We start from the raw sequence: 16,610 nt of genomic DNA on the forward strand, positions 1-16,610 counted from the left end.
GACCCTGTTCAAGTACCCAAGATCTTAAGCAGTAGTATTCGCATACGTATTCGTTGGTTCTGGAAATTTGAGTGATGCAGTGAGTCTTACGGTAATAGGATATCAACACTTCTGGTAAATATTGTGAAGTTTCCACAAGAATCACATTTAGTGACTGATTAACAAATGAACTGTATAACGTTATTAAGCCTATATGTCGCTTCATCCCTATTCATCTGAAGCAACTACTACGAAAGCCATATATGTAACAACAAGTTGATTACATGATTAGAAACTTGACATCCTTAAGGCCATGCCTGTGCTCTCTATCACATTGTGGTTGAAAAAAAGAAACGCTAAATCCATTGGCTAGAATGCCACATCCTCTGGGGCGCAATAAATCCCTGAGATCCCAACTGGAAAGCCTGAATAGAAAGTTCCGGAAAAGGGGGTGAAAACCTCCGTCCCTACTCTCTCTGGGACTGCAAACGCACAGAGAACATAGGAGTGGACAGCGTCTGGTAGGGGCCGCTCGCGTGCCAAAGCAAACACAGACAGCAGGGACTTCGGCTGCTTCCCGAAGACTATTAAATAAAGGTCTGAGGGATGAGGGAGAACACCGCCTTTGGGGCAGTCAGAGAGCCTTTGTTCTGCGCTTCTGTCATCTCTTCTCCAGATGAGAGGCTGAGACAGAGGCATGCCAGAGGAGTGGAAGGAGAAGGGAGGAGGGTAGGGCAGTGGGATGAGTGAGTAGGAGCAGCAGCAGAAGGATCTATGAAAGCCTGCCTGGCAGAAATATGAATTTGGACTGTGTGAACTGCATACACATGCATGCCACAGGGAGAGGTGGGTGGGTGAGCAAGTGTGTGAGTGTGTGTGTGTGTGTGTGGTTGTGTGTGTGGTTGTGTGTGTGGTTGTGTGTGTGTGTGTGTGTGTGTGTGCCTATGCAAGAGTTGAAAGAGTTCTCCCAATTGTCTGAAAAATGCACATGACACTAAAACTAGGGAGACACAGATATCTCTGTAGGTCTAGGAGGGTCCTCACAAACTGATATTCACAAGCCAAACTTCCCTCCACACACAAAGACACACACACAGGCTGACCCAAACACCTGTCCTGTCAATCAAAGGCCCGAGCACCCCAACAGGAGCTGCCCCCTGTCTAAACACTGGGCCCCTCTTCTCAGAGACCACCCCGCACACACACATTTGTGCAACACATGCACACACACACACACAACCACAACAAATTCCAGCACAAACACACAAATACACTCGCACACACACACACACTCACAATACACATAAACACACACACAAAAATACTTGAGGATCTTTTTGCCCATGGCACACACAAAGCTCCCTTTGTTTAGTACAATGCGGGCCGCTCCGTCTGCCTGTCCAGAAGTGTGGGAGAGGGGTGCTGCAATGGAGCTAGCCAGCAGGGGGCAGTGCTGAGCACAGCACTCAACTGAGACCACAGACCTGCATAGTGTGGTCAAATGTGCTCGCTAGGGCTGTAACGATACACCTACCTCACGATTCGATTCGTATCACGATTCTTGACCCACGGTTCGATACACCCCACGATATTATTATTATTTATTTTTTTTTTTTACCTCGCGATTTTTAAAATATATTTTCTAATTCACATTAGAATAAGTATGAGCTATAAAAAAATGAAGAAACAATTTATAACCAAATATTGAGGTTTTTATTACTCAAAGCAATGCTGCTGAAAAACATTCAACAAACTTTGGAACCTGTAATCTATCTGCAGAGCAAATGTCAGGCTCATACAAAAACATTAACATGAATTAATTGATGCTAATACCTAGCGCGGTCTATATAGGATTTCCCATATACGTTAGCATTAAGCTAACGTATTTTCTACCACAGTAAAACATGCAATACTATGTGATTGTTTTTAGAAAACGAATGTTACGTGATGAGATTACTAAAATGTAGTCTGCATGTCTGCTCAGTTTAGCAGTGCTACCCAAGCAAAGGTTTGAAAAGAACTTCAAGCTTCAGACTTTCTGTTAGGGAAACAGCTTTCTATCTGCCAAGCAAATGGCAGGCTCATGACAACACGCGCAACCTTTGGGAGCATGAACTGCACAGAGTAAATTTTGCGCAACAATTAACCCCAACGCTGAAGCAAGCAGCCGCCTTTACTAGCGAACCAAACTTTTTGTATCAAGTGACCGCTGAGGGCATGTCGCGGTTCTGCCTCCTCGCATCGGGATGCAGGTTCGTGGGCCAGAGTGTCGCGATTTCTCGGTTCGATCCAATATCGTTACAGCCCTAGTGCTCGCCTTTGAATGTGTTCCACTGTGAGGTTTTATGTATTGATAGTATTGTCTGTCAATAGAGGTGCACTACATTAAACGAAGTGTATTCTTTTAGCACTTCCTTATTCAACTGAGAGCCCTAAAAGCACTTTCTAGAAGGGAACCAATTGAGAGAAGGCACGAGAGGCCGGAGTGGAACCTGATTCCCCCACCTTCAGGACAAGGAGTGTAAGAAAATATCGATACGCTTAAGTATCGCGATATTATGCTTTTTAGATACTGTATCGATTCTCAATAACACTGTATCAGTTTTTTATTCATAGATTACATATAAATATTCAAGGCCTGCAATGTCGGGATCCCACTGTTCTGATTGCATAAAAAACATTTATGCTTATGGTGACGAGTTCTTTATACTTTGACAGTTTTCCTTAAATTAGATTTAAAAAATTAAAAAAACTCAATATATCGCTTTGCTTACATAGAATACATTGAATCGTAACCCCTGTACAACTATAGATACCGTCTCGCCAGATTCTTGCCAATTCGCAACCCTATCCAGGACCACTGTAAAGAGCAATGGCCCAATACCTGGGTGACCTGTATGAGTTTTAACACCAAACTCAATTTAGGACAAATGTCTTGTTCTACACTATCCATAACGTCCAGATCCAAAAATAACCAAGCCAAGGGTAAACAGCCAATCACACCGCTATACAGCTGCCTCTCTGCCAGGAAGGGCTGTGTGTGGAGAGAGTTTTAGATGAAAAGAGAGGGATAGAAGGCCGAAGAGAGGGCACACAGCCAAACGTCTGGCTTCAGTGGCGGGCCAGAGGGAGATAGGAAGTCCTTTGCTTTGGTGGGCACTGAAGTGAACTTTGTCATGGCAACGGTCGCCAGGTGCCGGCGTGGCTAAGTCAGACCCTTGGCATTCCAGAACTTTGTCCTCCTGTGTTCCTTGACCAAGGCGATGAGAAAGGAGACAAGAGACGGACAGGGGCCTCACAAAGCCGCCTGGTGAGCCTCTCCCCTCATCTCTCACACCGGCCATTCCTGGCACACCCCAGAAGCCCTTAGGGGACATAAAAGGAGTTTCCCCCCCTCTAAAGCGCTTCCAAGCCCATCGTTTAATTCACAAGGGACTTGGACGCTCCGAAAGAGAAATTAAGGTAGAGTGCAAAAATGTGTACGGGCTGGCCAGGCCGACATGCCCTTTGAGCACCAAAGGACTCCGCTAATTATCATACAGTCACACTTCCAAGACCCAGACTTCAACCCGCTTTTTCAAACCCCTACCGCCTTCCAACAGAGATTTAAAACTTCATACAAATGAAGGCTCTGTCAGCCAATCAGTGTTGGGCTGACTACAGAGGGAGCCAATGGCTGCAGGGGACTGATATGTCTCTACGGTTGGCGTAGGAGTAGCAGTGGCACCGACAGGCCTCTGAACTCAGCATGTTGCGAGTAGCCAGCGTGTGATGGCAGCACTAAGCAGATGTCCCTTCAGTGAGCACACACGTCGGCGCGGTCACAGCCGCCTTGCCAACCGCCACCGCAGGGGTGATGACTAAGCTGCACATTGTGGCGGTTGTAAAGATGGGCACAGTGAGATCATGCTCCCGTCCCAGACCAGTGAGCCGTCCCTGCGCGCCAGACTGGGCTGAGCAGAGGGGCAGACCTGACACCCACCAACCGCTCCCCAACCTCCTCCTGCTCAGGCATGCCTTCACAGGGGCCAAAGAAAGACTTCTACTACTTTGATGATGGCTTTTTAAAAAATGTTCTCTGTTACAAAAGTCACTTTTAAACAAATGGGTTTGGGCACCATAATGAGTTTAACAGCTGCTACACATCAGACATACAGGGTTAACTTTCAGACCATTCATAATTGGTTGTTCAGTCGGCTATCTGGCACTACTACAACTATTACCATTCCTGGTGAGCCCAAAGTTCAGTGCGGCCACCTCATAACGCCTCAGCAATGCAGCTGTGCCTTTCTTAGCAATCAAAACAAATTGCTTCACGACAGTGACCAAATTGTGTCTTCCTTCTCCATGATGTCAGCATTCGCCCCCGCTTTACGACTCCAGGCTCCCTGCTACACGAGAGGGCAGCGCAGCCGGAGAAGGGCGGGAGCCCCTGGGCAGCACCCTTATTCCGGAGAGGAGGGGAGGCAGTGTGGAGCCGGCCTATATTTATCGGTGACAGCACGGAAACTTTGGCAGCACAGAGGGTCACTGATAAACGGGCAACGTCATGACTTTTATCTGCATCTAGGTGTGGCTGTGAGGAAGTGACCATCCTCCCTGGTGACAGCTATCTGCCTGCCTGACCCAGAAAGCTGAGGTACCCCATGTGGGATTCCGAATCCGCCACATGAAATCAAAATGAATGCTGATTCTTCACCTGTTCTCCCTCACCGTAGGCCTGCTGCTGGGTTAGACATTAAGGATCAAAGTGGCCTTGAGGTCACGTGAGGGTCAGCCGTGTGCTTTAGTGTCCCTCTAGAGCTGAGCGCCATGTGAGGAGGGCACTGATTCAAACGGTACCATGCAGCTGCTGGGCCACGCCAATCAGAGGGCACAGGAAACCGCAGATCATAGGGCTACAACACACCCCTCTGTGGAAACAGCTGTTCCTGTGTGGGTGTGTGTGTGGGTGGGTGTATATGCGTGTGCGCCTGGGAATGCTTGTGTGTGTGTTAGTATGGCCTATGTGTGTGTGACATGGCCTATGTTTTAGTGTGTGTGTGTTTGTGTGTGTGTGTGTAGGATGTAGTACAAGTGTGTGTGTTGAGACAGCATGTGTGTAAGCGAGTGTACGTGTGTGTGTGTGTGTGTGTGTGTGTGTGTGTGTGTGTGTGTGTGTCTAGAGACCAGGCCAAATAAGAAGCCGCAGCCTTGGATCCCCTCTAGACCAGCTCTGGGGAGCACTAAGCCAGCTTCAATAAAAGAATCACTCCCTCCCTCATCTGCCTTCATTATAAGGAAGAAGGAAAACACGCTGCAACAACTCACCGCTAACACTGCTGCATTTACAGAGCTCCTCTAAAAATGAAGGAGTCTGTCCTCAGAAAAAGGAGCTAGTGTGACTCAGTAAAAAATCAAGTTGGGTCAAAAAAGTCTTCATGTCTGTTTTTGGGTTATAGAGATAAGCCAAAAGGAAAAAATATCACCTCTTCAAAACTGTTTTAGTTGCTTCACGACAGTCACCAAATTGCCCAACTTCACATACGTTTCCTGGCAGAGGAGGAAGGGAGGGCTGAAGAGGTAAGACGGAGAGGGAAAGAGATGTGGGGTGCTTTATAGGAGTTCGACTGGACCAGCAGGTCCCCCAGTGGGAGGTCTGAGAGCGGTGCATGAGTGTGGAGACGGATCAGAGGTCAGTGGCGTGATCTTTGGACACACGCCACACCAAATCCCTCCATCACTACCCTCCAGCCTTAAAGACACACGCTGCAGCAGGCAATGTTTGCTCAGGACCAGCACATCTTGTTTAGTGTTGCTGAGAATCAATAAATATCTGACTTTATGTAAGATCACCTTTATTTGTATTCCTACCCTCAACTTTCAACCAGCTTCAAAGAAAACCATGATACGCTGTTTCCTTGATTGAAATGACTGGTAGCCTACCTAAACAACTGATAATAAATAGTATGTGTAATCAAATAATCAATGTAACATTGCTGAGTACTTCATAATGTTATATAGCCTACATTGTAATAACACGGCAAATATGATTATTAGGCTAATTTCAGACGACTCAAGTATATAAGTAAACCCTCAAATTGACAGAAATGTAGATCAAGCACATGAGGAATCCTAGAGGAAGCTTCTAAAGGTTGAGCATGTAGATTACAAGAGAAAAGGATCTATAGATGCCTCTATAAATGTATATTAATCAGCGGAGGGGAACTCCCTGTGTGTACCAGTCGTAGCCAGAAGGGTGGCTGAGCCGTGACACACAGCAACTCTGAACCTGTGACCTTTCACCTACTATACGCACAAATCTGCCAGATTATGAAGCAATCATTTACACACCAACAGCCACCTACCAGGCCACCGCAGTAACAACCACCAAAGGAACACAAAACTCCCCAACACACAAGAGACAAGGAGGGACTTCCTGGCCTGCCAAGGAGGTGACCATGACATTTTTCAGTTGGTCTCATACAATGACCACAGGGCATGGCCTTGCTTGCCTCAATGCCACATGGTCTTATCTTTGCATGTGTGACCATGTGAATGTCTAACAAACAAATAACTTAAAACCCTATTGAGATGTGTATACATAATCCTTTTGAAATTATGTTAGTTTCTTAAACTGTTCTGTTAGGTTGATGTTTTCTGAGGCTAAAGGAGAAACGTATCAGATTGCTCCAGGCCAAGTGGTCCAAGTCAAGTGGCAAGGGAGGACTTCTGTTCCTTCTTCATTTCTCTACAGCTGTCCCCGGACAGGCTTGAGAGTGCACAGCCCACATACCACATCACTCATCACCCAGCACATCCCAAATGTACGGGGCGTGGAGAGTCAGACTCTTCAAACTGGTGTCCCAAACAGCAAGCCATTGATTGTGTGTGGCAGAATGAAGAATGATCTGATATTTAACACAAAGCTACTCAATACACTCCGTCCTGTTGAGCTCTCATCCACAGCCTGAGCAGAGGTGAGAGTTGAGGTGGCAGGTGAGGTGTTGGCGGTGGCTTACCTTGAAGCATGCAGCGGTAGGCTGCCTCAGAGATGGCGTAGATGTGTGGGGGCATCTCGTGGCGCTTCTTGCCCCGGTACATTTCGATGATGTTATCAGAGTAGATGGGCAGGTTCTTGTAAGGGTTGATCACCACACAGAAGAGCCCAGAGTATGTCTACAGGGGGAAATGGCAGACATGATCGTGTCATATCATCAGTTAGAACATCAGTAACAATAGGTTTACATTTGGGATGAACGATGAGGAGGGATACAGCCAGTTAAAATGGGCTTCAACTCCCTGGTCTCTTAGTTCTGCTTCCTCTCCTGAAGGCAATGTTTTAGTTGCTAATTGACCGTAAAGGATTTCAAAATAAAATCTGAGTTGACTGAATTGTTAACTACTGAATGATTTGAATGATTTAAAGGGTGAATGAAATGTGGATCATATTAAAGTTACTCTATGATATAAAATAACACCATGGATAGAGAGCTTTGGTTACAGGCAAATTGCCTTATTCAAACAGATTGTCACTAAAGTCACAGTATAGCCAAAGTGACCGTACATATTGAGACTTTGTGCGGGTGAAAAGAGATGTGGGAATGTGTGCAAATGTTTAGGAACGGGGATGAAAAAACTATTCCATTGAGGTCTGGGAGTGTTTTCCTCTATCCCAGACCACCAGGCTAATTACTCACTATGCTGCATAGGCTAGGTTTGGAGGGGGGGGGGGGGGGGGGGGGAGGTCTAAATTTACAGAGAGAACAAGCCAGAGAGAGCCAGAGCGTGAGTATTGCAAAGGAGCTACACATACAGACAGATATGCAGAGGGTTGAAAATGAGGGATCATGAATATGTCTGCCCAGTTTCTTTAGCACACACACACAGCATGAACGGCTAGAGGTCTGCAAGGTGAAATTCACAAGATTTGAGAGAAAGTGTGTTGGATAGCAAACGAGGACTGCACCTTTAACACAACCAGTCACATGAAAGCAAGCGCACACACACACACACACACAAACACACACACACACACACACACACAGAAGCACATACACGCACACACACACACACACACACACACACACACACACGCTTGAGACAGGAGGGCTGGCTCCTGAGGTGGGGGAATCAGGAGAGAAGGCTGGGCTCAGCTGGATAGTCAGCTCGAGAGGTGTGTTTGTTGTTCTTAGAGGCTCCAGGGACCCTAGCCCAGCACCGCAGGGAGCAGAGCCAGATGTGGAGCTCTATGTGGGGCCCGTGGGCAGGTCAAGAGGTCAGATGCTTCACGTCCGTCAACTACTACTGACGCTGCAAAGTGTGTAAGATGTGTGTGTGTGTGTGTCTGTCTGTCTGTCTGTCTGTCTGTCTGTCTGTCTGTCTGTCTGTGTGTGTGTGTGCGTGTGCGTGTGCGTGTGCGTGTGCGTGTGCGTGTGCTTGTGCGTGTGCGTGTGCGTGTGCGTGTGTGTATGCGTGTGCGTGTGCGTGTGCGTGTGCGTGTGCGTCTGTCTGTGTTTCTGTGTGTGTGTGTCTGAAGAGGGATGTCTGTCAGAAGGAAAGAGGGCAGGAGATTGGGGCCCAGTCACCTCTAATTACATTAATAACATAATCCTATACAGATTCCCAACGTCTCAATGACACAATATAGAGTGCTGTACCGGCCCCCGTCATGTTGTACTTCATGTCAACAAATATCTGTGTTTCAAGAGCCGAGAGGCAACAGGAGATAAGGGAACAGACAAATGTCTCAGGACACAGACTTATAACAGGAGACAGAGAGGACACAGACTTATAACAGGAGACAGAGAGGACACAGACTTATAACAGGAGACAGGGAGAAGAGAGAGGACACAGACTTATAACAGGAGGCAGGGAGGACACAGACTTATAACAGGAGACAGACAGGACACAGACTTATAACAGGAGACAGGGAGATGAGAGAGGACAATGAAAGTTTAGCGGACTGCTGGAGTGAGACACACAGGAATGAGGAGAAAGAGGGCTGTAGAGATAAAGCTTAAGAGACCGGGAATGTGTCTGTGTAGAAGAGATATGGGGTCAGTTTGGTTAATTAGCACAAGGTCTCCGATTCTGCTGACTACAGAGGTGTGACTCCCCAAGCAATATGGGCAGTGATCCTCTCACCTCTACATTGCCAAACACTGCCTTCAGAGGGAGGTGAGAAAAAGGACAGGGAAAGAAAGGAGAAGAGGAGAAAAGGGCAGAACACAAAAGAGAGTGAATAAGAAGATGAGCACAGGAGAGAAGGGGAGGGAGAGGAAAGAGAAGAGTGTGGAAGGGGAGTGGGGGGAGACAGCATGCTGTAACTTAACCTTCCAGCTCCATTTTGTGACACATTAAAGATGCATTCCCCTTATCTGAGTGTACAGGCTATAAATAGAACCAGAGGAGGTTTTGCCACATGAAATACACCAACAAAGAGCCTCACTGCCACCTGCATCTCTGCAGCACAGATGGACATGCAGGGCTGGACTGCGTGCTGCAGAAGAAATGGGTCCTGACTGCATGGAGTGGGCTTCCTCAGAGGCACAGAGTGAAATGCTGTCTGGATGTTTGGATCAGATGAACTTCTGGAATTTATCCCCTCAGGAACAGATAAATGATTCGCTTTGATGCTCTGATTAAGACCATTCATAAAACGTCCCAGATAAAGGTAGCCACGAACTAAGCCCAAACAAAACCCTTTTGACTGTTGAGACACCGTTTCTTCCTAAATTCTTGTTCTCCCTCCCTCTGCTATGTCGAGGCCTACATGCTGTGTAACTAGAGCCGGGAGCGGCCTGGCGCTGCACAGTAACAGCCCACACAAAGCCCCAGCAGACAGACAGACAAACAACAATCTCCAAAGGCCTGCGCCAATCTGCCACAACCCCCCTTTCCCCAGACAGAGGCCCAACTCGCCCCCAAGGCCCGTAACACAGCAGGGGGTGAAGGCTGAGCTGCATCGATCTGAGGAGTCCTTGACTCGGCAGGTATTTTTTCGGACCCTCTCAAGCTACGTGTGTACAGTACACTCAGACTACAAAAATCAATAACTGGCCCTTTAGAGAAACCACAAGGCCATACAAAGTCAATAATAGCCCCAGTACATCACGAGCCCGAGCCTCAATGTTAGCAATATATTTAAATACACTTCTTAAAATGTGTCGACACTTTTTCAATGAAGAGATCGATGCAGTTAATCCCAGTTGGGCTCTGTGTCTGTGTGTCTGTCTCTCTCTTTCACTATGCACACATACAAACACACACACACACACACACACATACACACAAAAACACAAACACGCACATACACACACACATACATACATACACACAGTCACACACACGCACACGCACACGCACACGCACACGCACACGCACACGCACACACACACAAACACACACACACAAACACACAAACACACTAGAGACTAGACTAGGCACTGGAGCATAACGCCATAACAAAGGTCTGGCTCGGCTCGCAGTACTCACAGCCAGGGAGGTAGAGTCAGATACCCTCACTTTAATAAACTGCCCTCAGGTCAAAGCACTCAACCTTGCAATCCCTTGTCTGCACATGGTGTAACATGTCAAACACACAAAGAAACAAAGGTCTTAATGCAGAGGCAAGCACATTCACAGCAGTCTTTACCATTGGGTATGGCTCTTGAGACATTATCAGTGCAGGTATATTTCCTGGAGGACTGTCTGACTGTCCACTTGGCCGTGAAAAGTCTCTGATTAGACCAACTGCTGAGGGAAAGGCACATGAGGAACTCAAGGCACGTGGTTCCAGGTTACTATGAGAGCGGGAGATGATGTACTCTAGAAGGGTCAGAGTGGCACTCATGTTACCATCCAAACATGCCTGATCACTGAAATGGGACAGTGCTCCTCCACTTGGCTATGGCAACAGCATGTCAACAAAGAAATCAAGCAGGAAAAAGAACAACACCAGAAAGCCTTTTTTTATCACCGTGATTTGAGATGTTTTTTTTTCCCCCACCCACATGGTCACTGAATGAATCTTCCTTGCACAGCCACAACAAATTAAGACCTGGTACAAGAAAAAAGTAGGGCCAATATAATAAGAGATCTGCTTTGCATGGTGCTACCAAAAACTGAACCAACTGGTTGGCCCAGAGGGACTTACATGCACGCACAGGGCCTCAGAGGCAAAGGCAGGGGAGAGACAGACACACAGACCGACAGGCTGACAGACCAGAGCATTTTTTTAATACGCAGATCTCTGAGACATCCTGCCATCTGTGGCTGAGCTGCCCAACACAAAGGACTGGTTGTTAGTCAGAGGCAGCCCAGTCTGTGAGTCAGAGCCACTGGCCCCAAGCTGACTAAACACCCCCCCAAAACTCCCCCTTTACAATGCTAAAGTCACCCCTTATAGAGCAGTCGACCCTGGACAGTGAACATGCCCATTTGTGGACACTCTGGGTGACAAATGAACCAGTCACCCCATTGATAACATATTACAAGGGCAATCATTTTTATCTTCTGATGAGGTGGTACAGGGAAGGGAAGGTGGTATAAACAGTTGATGGTGTCGTACGTACAAATATTTTGGCCAAGCTGTAAACGTGTTTAGTCAGAAAAGCACTTTTGTGAAGCATGACGTAAGAGTCCATGACTGGTTTTGCACAGTAGCCCAAAAGGTGAGGCAGAGATGGTCTGCTTAAAGGTAGCCTGACACACAGGTACCAGGTGAAGAGGTAATATAGATTAACCTGAAAGTGGTCAAAGAAACCTTGGCAAAAGAGTAAGACCAGGTGGTCTGTCCAGATTATGATGAAAAGCACTGAAATCTCCTATGGGGTGATAGCCTGACGATGTCATACTCATAATTCTAGTCAGAATATGAGTCTGATCCTGACCCATTGGGCTGTGATTATGGGGCGTGTTTCAACGAACCAGGAAAGAAAATGCCTCTTCGCTGAATTGGATACCTAGAACCAATTAGAGCAACGTAGTAGGACCATCTGATACATTAAACTGACCCCGTAGGATAGGAAGGACGGCAAAAACATCTTTTCAATCGACAAATGCCTTAATCGCGTTTCTCTGTTCCTCTTTCAAAATGAATGCGCCGTCAATATCTGTGAGATATGCTTGCTCCCGTTATAATTATTAGCAGTGAGGCTAGCTAGCTACAATGTGTTTCAATGGATTTTTGGTCTAAGCTTTAGCAATAACCTTACAATAATGGTCTAGAGAGCTTTAGTTAAGACAAACAATACTTTGCAACATTCGTGTTGCACATACACAACTAACCGAGTCAATGTAGACATTTAAAAGTCATGTAGATAGCTTAATTCACATAAAATATTTCCCACTAACAGGCCGAGACGCCGCCATCTTTGTACTATTTCAAATCTACCGGTTAATTCAACTCAAGCGTTGGTTGATCATCGTATAAAGCCCGCTCTGACAATTTCATTGGTCAGATCGTTTGGCTGAAAACTGATATTGTCTCCCAACTAGCTCAAAGCCAGACCAAATCTCCCAGAACAAAAAAATTGTGGGCGGGGTTTGGGCTGGTATCCAGGCTAATGGGGTGAAGGAGAGAAGGAAAAGCATTGGAGAGGGCTGGAGACTGGTGGGCAGTCCATCTCACCTCTGATCAACCACACACACACACACACACCTTGAAATGTTCTGTTCACACCTAGTAAATGTTACAGCAGCCTTGAGATTCTTCAGCTTTGGAGAATGTTGGCTGTTGGCTGTCTCTAGTTCCTTTTTGGAGATGGTGCACTTCTTATATACGTGTCAAAAGCCCTAAATGGACTCAGAGCCCCCCGAAGTGAAGACGAAGGGGGCCATCCTGAGTGAAGATCCCTGAAGGGTTTATTCTCCAGTACATCATGAAGCTGATGCTACATTACCAGTGAGTTATAAAACAGCCAGAGAGAGATATATCCCCTTACTTACTCTTTTAAACCCTAATAACTACTTTGAATAGTAAGCTTCTGAAACTTAAATGTCAAGAGGCCTACAACGGAAGAGGCGATCTTATATGTCATAAAAAAATCTTTGACCACCCAGATTTGTCACCATGTGATATGGAAATTTTACCTGAATTTGTATTTATAACCAAAAAGACTATGAAAAAAGTATGTGTAAGTATGACCGAAGAATGAAGACTATGAATTGTGATTTAATCAAAAATATCTCAGAAATCCAAGAACCTTAGCTCAGGTTCTAACGGTTCAGTGTCTGGGAAGTAAGTATTCAGTTTTTGATGGCTCTCTTGTTAAGTTAAGCTGTTAAGTTCTGGTCATTACTTTAATAAACGTATAGTAAAAAAGGTAAAAAGTAGGTATTCTAAAAAAGTTTATCCCCTCAGGTCTGTACATCTGTACGTTTTTCACTTCATTCTAAAAGCAAGATGTGAGAAAACGATCTCCTCTGTGAAGTGTGTTGACAGAGTCTTGCGGTCTGGCAGCAAAATGTTCATAAAGCAGAAAAATTCATCATGGCTGCCACCTGCCTCCCAGACCTCAGGTGAGGGCCAACCCACATACTATTCCTGGAATGCGTGTCACAAAATGGGTCAACATCGTGGAAATCTACACTAGGCTAAGTAGGCCGCCATTGCATAGCACTTTTCACTTGGTGGAAGCAGTTGCTTGTTACATAGTTCACAGTTTTATACAAACTCAAGTAAACACTTCAGACCGAGTACAACAGATCAGTTGGGGTCCTCGTGAACAAAACGAATCAAAGAGTATTCCGTCATGTCTCATTTTATTTACCAAACACTTTAAACCAAAGAGTAAAAAGAAGAGCAAATGACCCCAGTGGAAAAAATACCCCAAGTAGAACCGCTATGCCAATCTACCAGGATACTGAGGTAATCAGAATGCAGCACCATAATAAAACATAGTTCCTTTTTATGAGTCTCAAAGGGTGCCTATGAGTCTACTCTTAAACACAGGGAAAGCAGCACTGCAAGGCAATCAGGGAGTCAAGGTCTTCAGTGTGCTCCTGTGGAGAGTGTGGTGTCTGTGGTGTGTGTGTTTGTGTGTGTGTGTGTTTGTGTGTGTGTGTGTGTGTGTGTTTGCAAAAACAAGCTGATGACCTGGAGCAACATGTTGGCCCTTAAAATAGTTGCCTTTATGAGGGGAGATCTCAGAGATGAAAGAGTAAGGGCAGGAAACACTAAGGGTCACTTACTCACTTGACTCAAGTAAACTGGGTGCAATCAGGGACAATGCAGAAATGACACGCTATGTGTGCTGAACAGAGAGAGAGAGAGCGAGAGAGACTGTGTGTATTAGTTATTGAGTATATGCAGAACAAGTCTTGTAAAATCCTGATGTTCTACCTCAACTTTCCAAACCTTTTAATGGGAGGTTTCAGACTTAGAACAGAGTGAATTCTCTTTAATTTCTTATTCATTGGGTAGATGCACACTATGACTATTTATATGTAATGACATAAAACAGATTTCACTCACTATGAAGGTGATTTATTTGCCCACAAAGAAAACAATTAAAAATGAACAAAACAAATAATGAAATCGTATAATATATAAGACTATATGTAACTACTCACGTAGATAAGGCCGGAGTAGTAGCGGTCCTTCAGGTTGTGCAGCACAGAGGCCTCGTTGAGGCAGGTGAGCTCCGCCATGTCCTCCACCTTGCTGAACTTGGGCGGGTTCATCTTCTGGATGTCATCCTTGTTAACCACCGCCTTTTTGCCATTTTCTGCCAGCTCCAATATCACCTCCTCCCCACGCTCCTCACGTATGCTGGCCGCCTCAAACCCATGCCTCTCCGAGGGGATCCACACAAGCTTCTTGGCTGTCCAGTCTGCCTGCGTGGCCGGGTTGTAGACTACTGCCCGATCTACAAACAGGTATCGCTCCGGGTCCTCCTGCCCAGTCCGCTGTGCCATCTTGGGGTACCAGAGCTGAGCTCACCACCTGTGGGGGAGGGAGGAGAGGACGGCTACTAGATCACTACACAAGTCCTAGCAAACATCACCAGAAGAAACAGGGTTTTTACAGCAGAAGGTCTGGTCTGACAATGCAAAGGAACTGCAGCTCAATGGGACAGGAATCCTGCTCCTAGTGATTGTGCAACTCAGAATCAGACCATGCTGGCATATAAACTGATATTACGTTATTCCTTCATCAGACCACTCAACAAGATTGGCAGAAAAGAAGGAATTCATAATACTATAAGCTATACTAAAAAACCCTCTAGAAAATACCTATAGAACTGCAGCTATGCTAACAGTTTCACTTTAAGACTAACTCCTGTTAGGACATAGATCTTGCTTGTGGAAAATGTGCCTCTTTTTGTTGAAGAACCATAATAGTAACGATGTTTGATGTGGAGGTGCAGCTGGTGGAGATCAGTCCAATTTGACAGTGGGAGACACAACAAGCTGCTTTACCTCGTCATGATCGACCGCCTGCTTTTTTACCTTAATTAGGCAGCTGTGTGTGCTGGACATCAAACACTAGCCTACATCACGTCACAGTTTTTAAGCACATAGAAAATATACCACACCTTCATGCTGTCCCCTTTGTTAGCAAAAGTAGGCATATGTAGTAGAGTCCAATCTATGCATAAGACTATTTTACTGACCTGAAATAAGGGAATTCCAATATGGGAATTCCAAGGTGTGGCGTACAAATAGTCCCATTAAGACCATTAGTCAAATAGTCTCATTAGGACCATTCATCACAGTTTATGGATGTCTATGTCCTTTCTCTTCAGTTTAATGGCTGATTCTCCATTGATTGGGCCATGGTTATGGTATTCACTTACTACTGCATTCTCTGGGGAGAATGTTAGGGGCACACCATAAAATATTGTAAAATGTTCTTAAAGGCACCCAGTGCAACTTTATGTAAACATTCAATGAAAAATAAACATTCAATTTCTAGTCTTTTTTACACATAGTAAGTTTCAATAACTCCATACCATTACATATGTCATTCGAGGAGCAAAGATGAGACATCGTTGTGTGGTGAGAACTGATAGAAAATCGTAAACAACAATCGCCGGTGGGGAGAGGCCAGTTTTCCATTGACTGGAAGCCTGCTGTATTTATTGTAGGTTACAAAAAATAAAGAAAATGGCGGCGATTGTTGTTGTTATCGATTTTCTATCAGTTCTCACCACACGACGACGTCTCATCTTTGCTCCTTGAATGTCGATATGGAATGGTATGGAGTTATTGAAACTTACTACGTTTAAAAAAAAAAAAAGACTAGAAATTGAATGTTTATTTTTAAGCCTCGAAAGTTGCACTGGGTGCCTTTAACCAGGTAGGCAACCTACTGTAACTGCAATGGAAAATCCCAGCATAATGTACATTCTAAATATCTCTCACTTTAGTTCAGGTAATTCTACTACACTGAAGGGGTTTCTGAGGGCATTCTCATCATGTAAAGTTACACTAAAGTGGGGCCCTGGTGACCATATCAAATGAGTCATCGTTACATGCTCGGTGAATTTACACAGGCATGGCCCATATGTTGCTCGACACCTGTTCACAGTTTAAGAGGGTGCTTCAGCAGCAAATGTCCGCTGCATTTCCAGTTTAGACAGAATATGGGTCTCAAATGAAAATTACTTTTATGTGTACTTTTCTTGAAAGACTACTTGAATTTC

At 45.5% G+C, this 16,610-nt stretch overlaps 1 protein-coding gene across 1 annotated transcript in view; it reads right to left on the reverse strand.

Annotated features, from left to right (window-relative positions):
- LOC308379938 (myosin-10) overlaps positions 1 to 16,610 on the reverse strand; it is a 67,722-nt gene that overhangs the window by 49,730 nt on the left and 1,382 nt on the right. The window contains exons 2-3 of the mRNA XM_080857211.1: positions 14,536 to 14,908; positions 6,981 to 7,137 (exon numbers count right to left, since the gene is read on the reverse strand). Of these exons, the coding sequence (XP_080713337.1) occupies positions 6,981 to 7,137; positions 14,536 to 14,880 (502 nt within the window). The 5' untranslated portion in view covers positions 14,881 to 14,908. The remainder of the gene's footprint in view (positions 1 to 6,980; positions 7,138 to 14,535; positions 14,909 to 16,610) is intronic.

Source organism: Sprattus sprattus, assembly GCF_963457725.1.
Source record: "Sprattus sprattus genome assembly, chromosome: 18".
Taxonomy (NCBI): domain Eukaryota; kingdom Metazoa; phylum Chordata; class Actinopteri; order Clupeiformes; family Clupeidae; genus Sprattus; species Sprattus sprattus.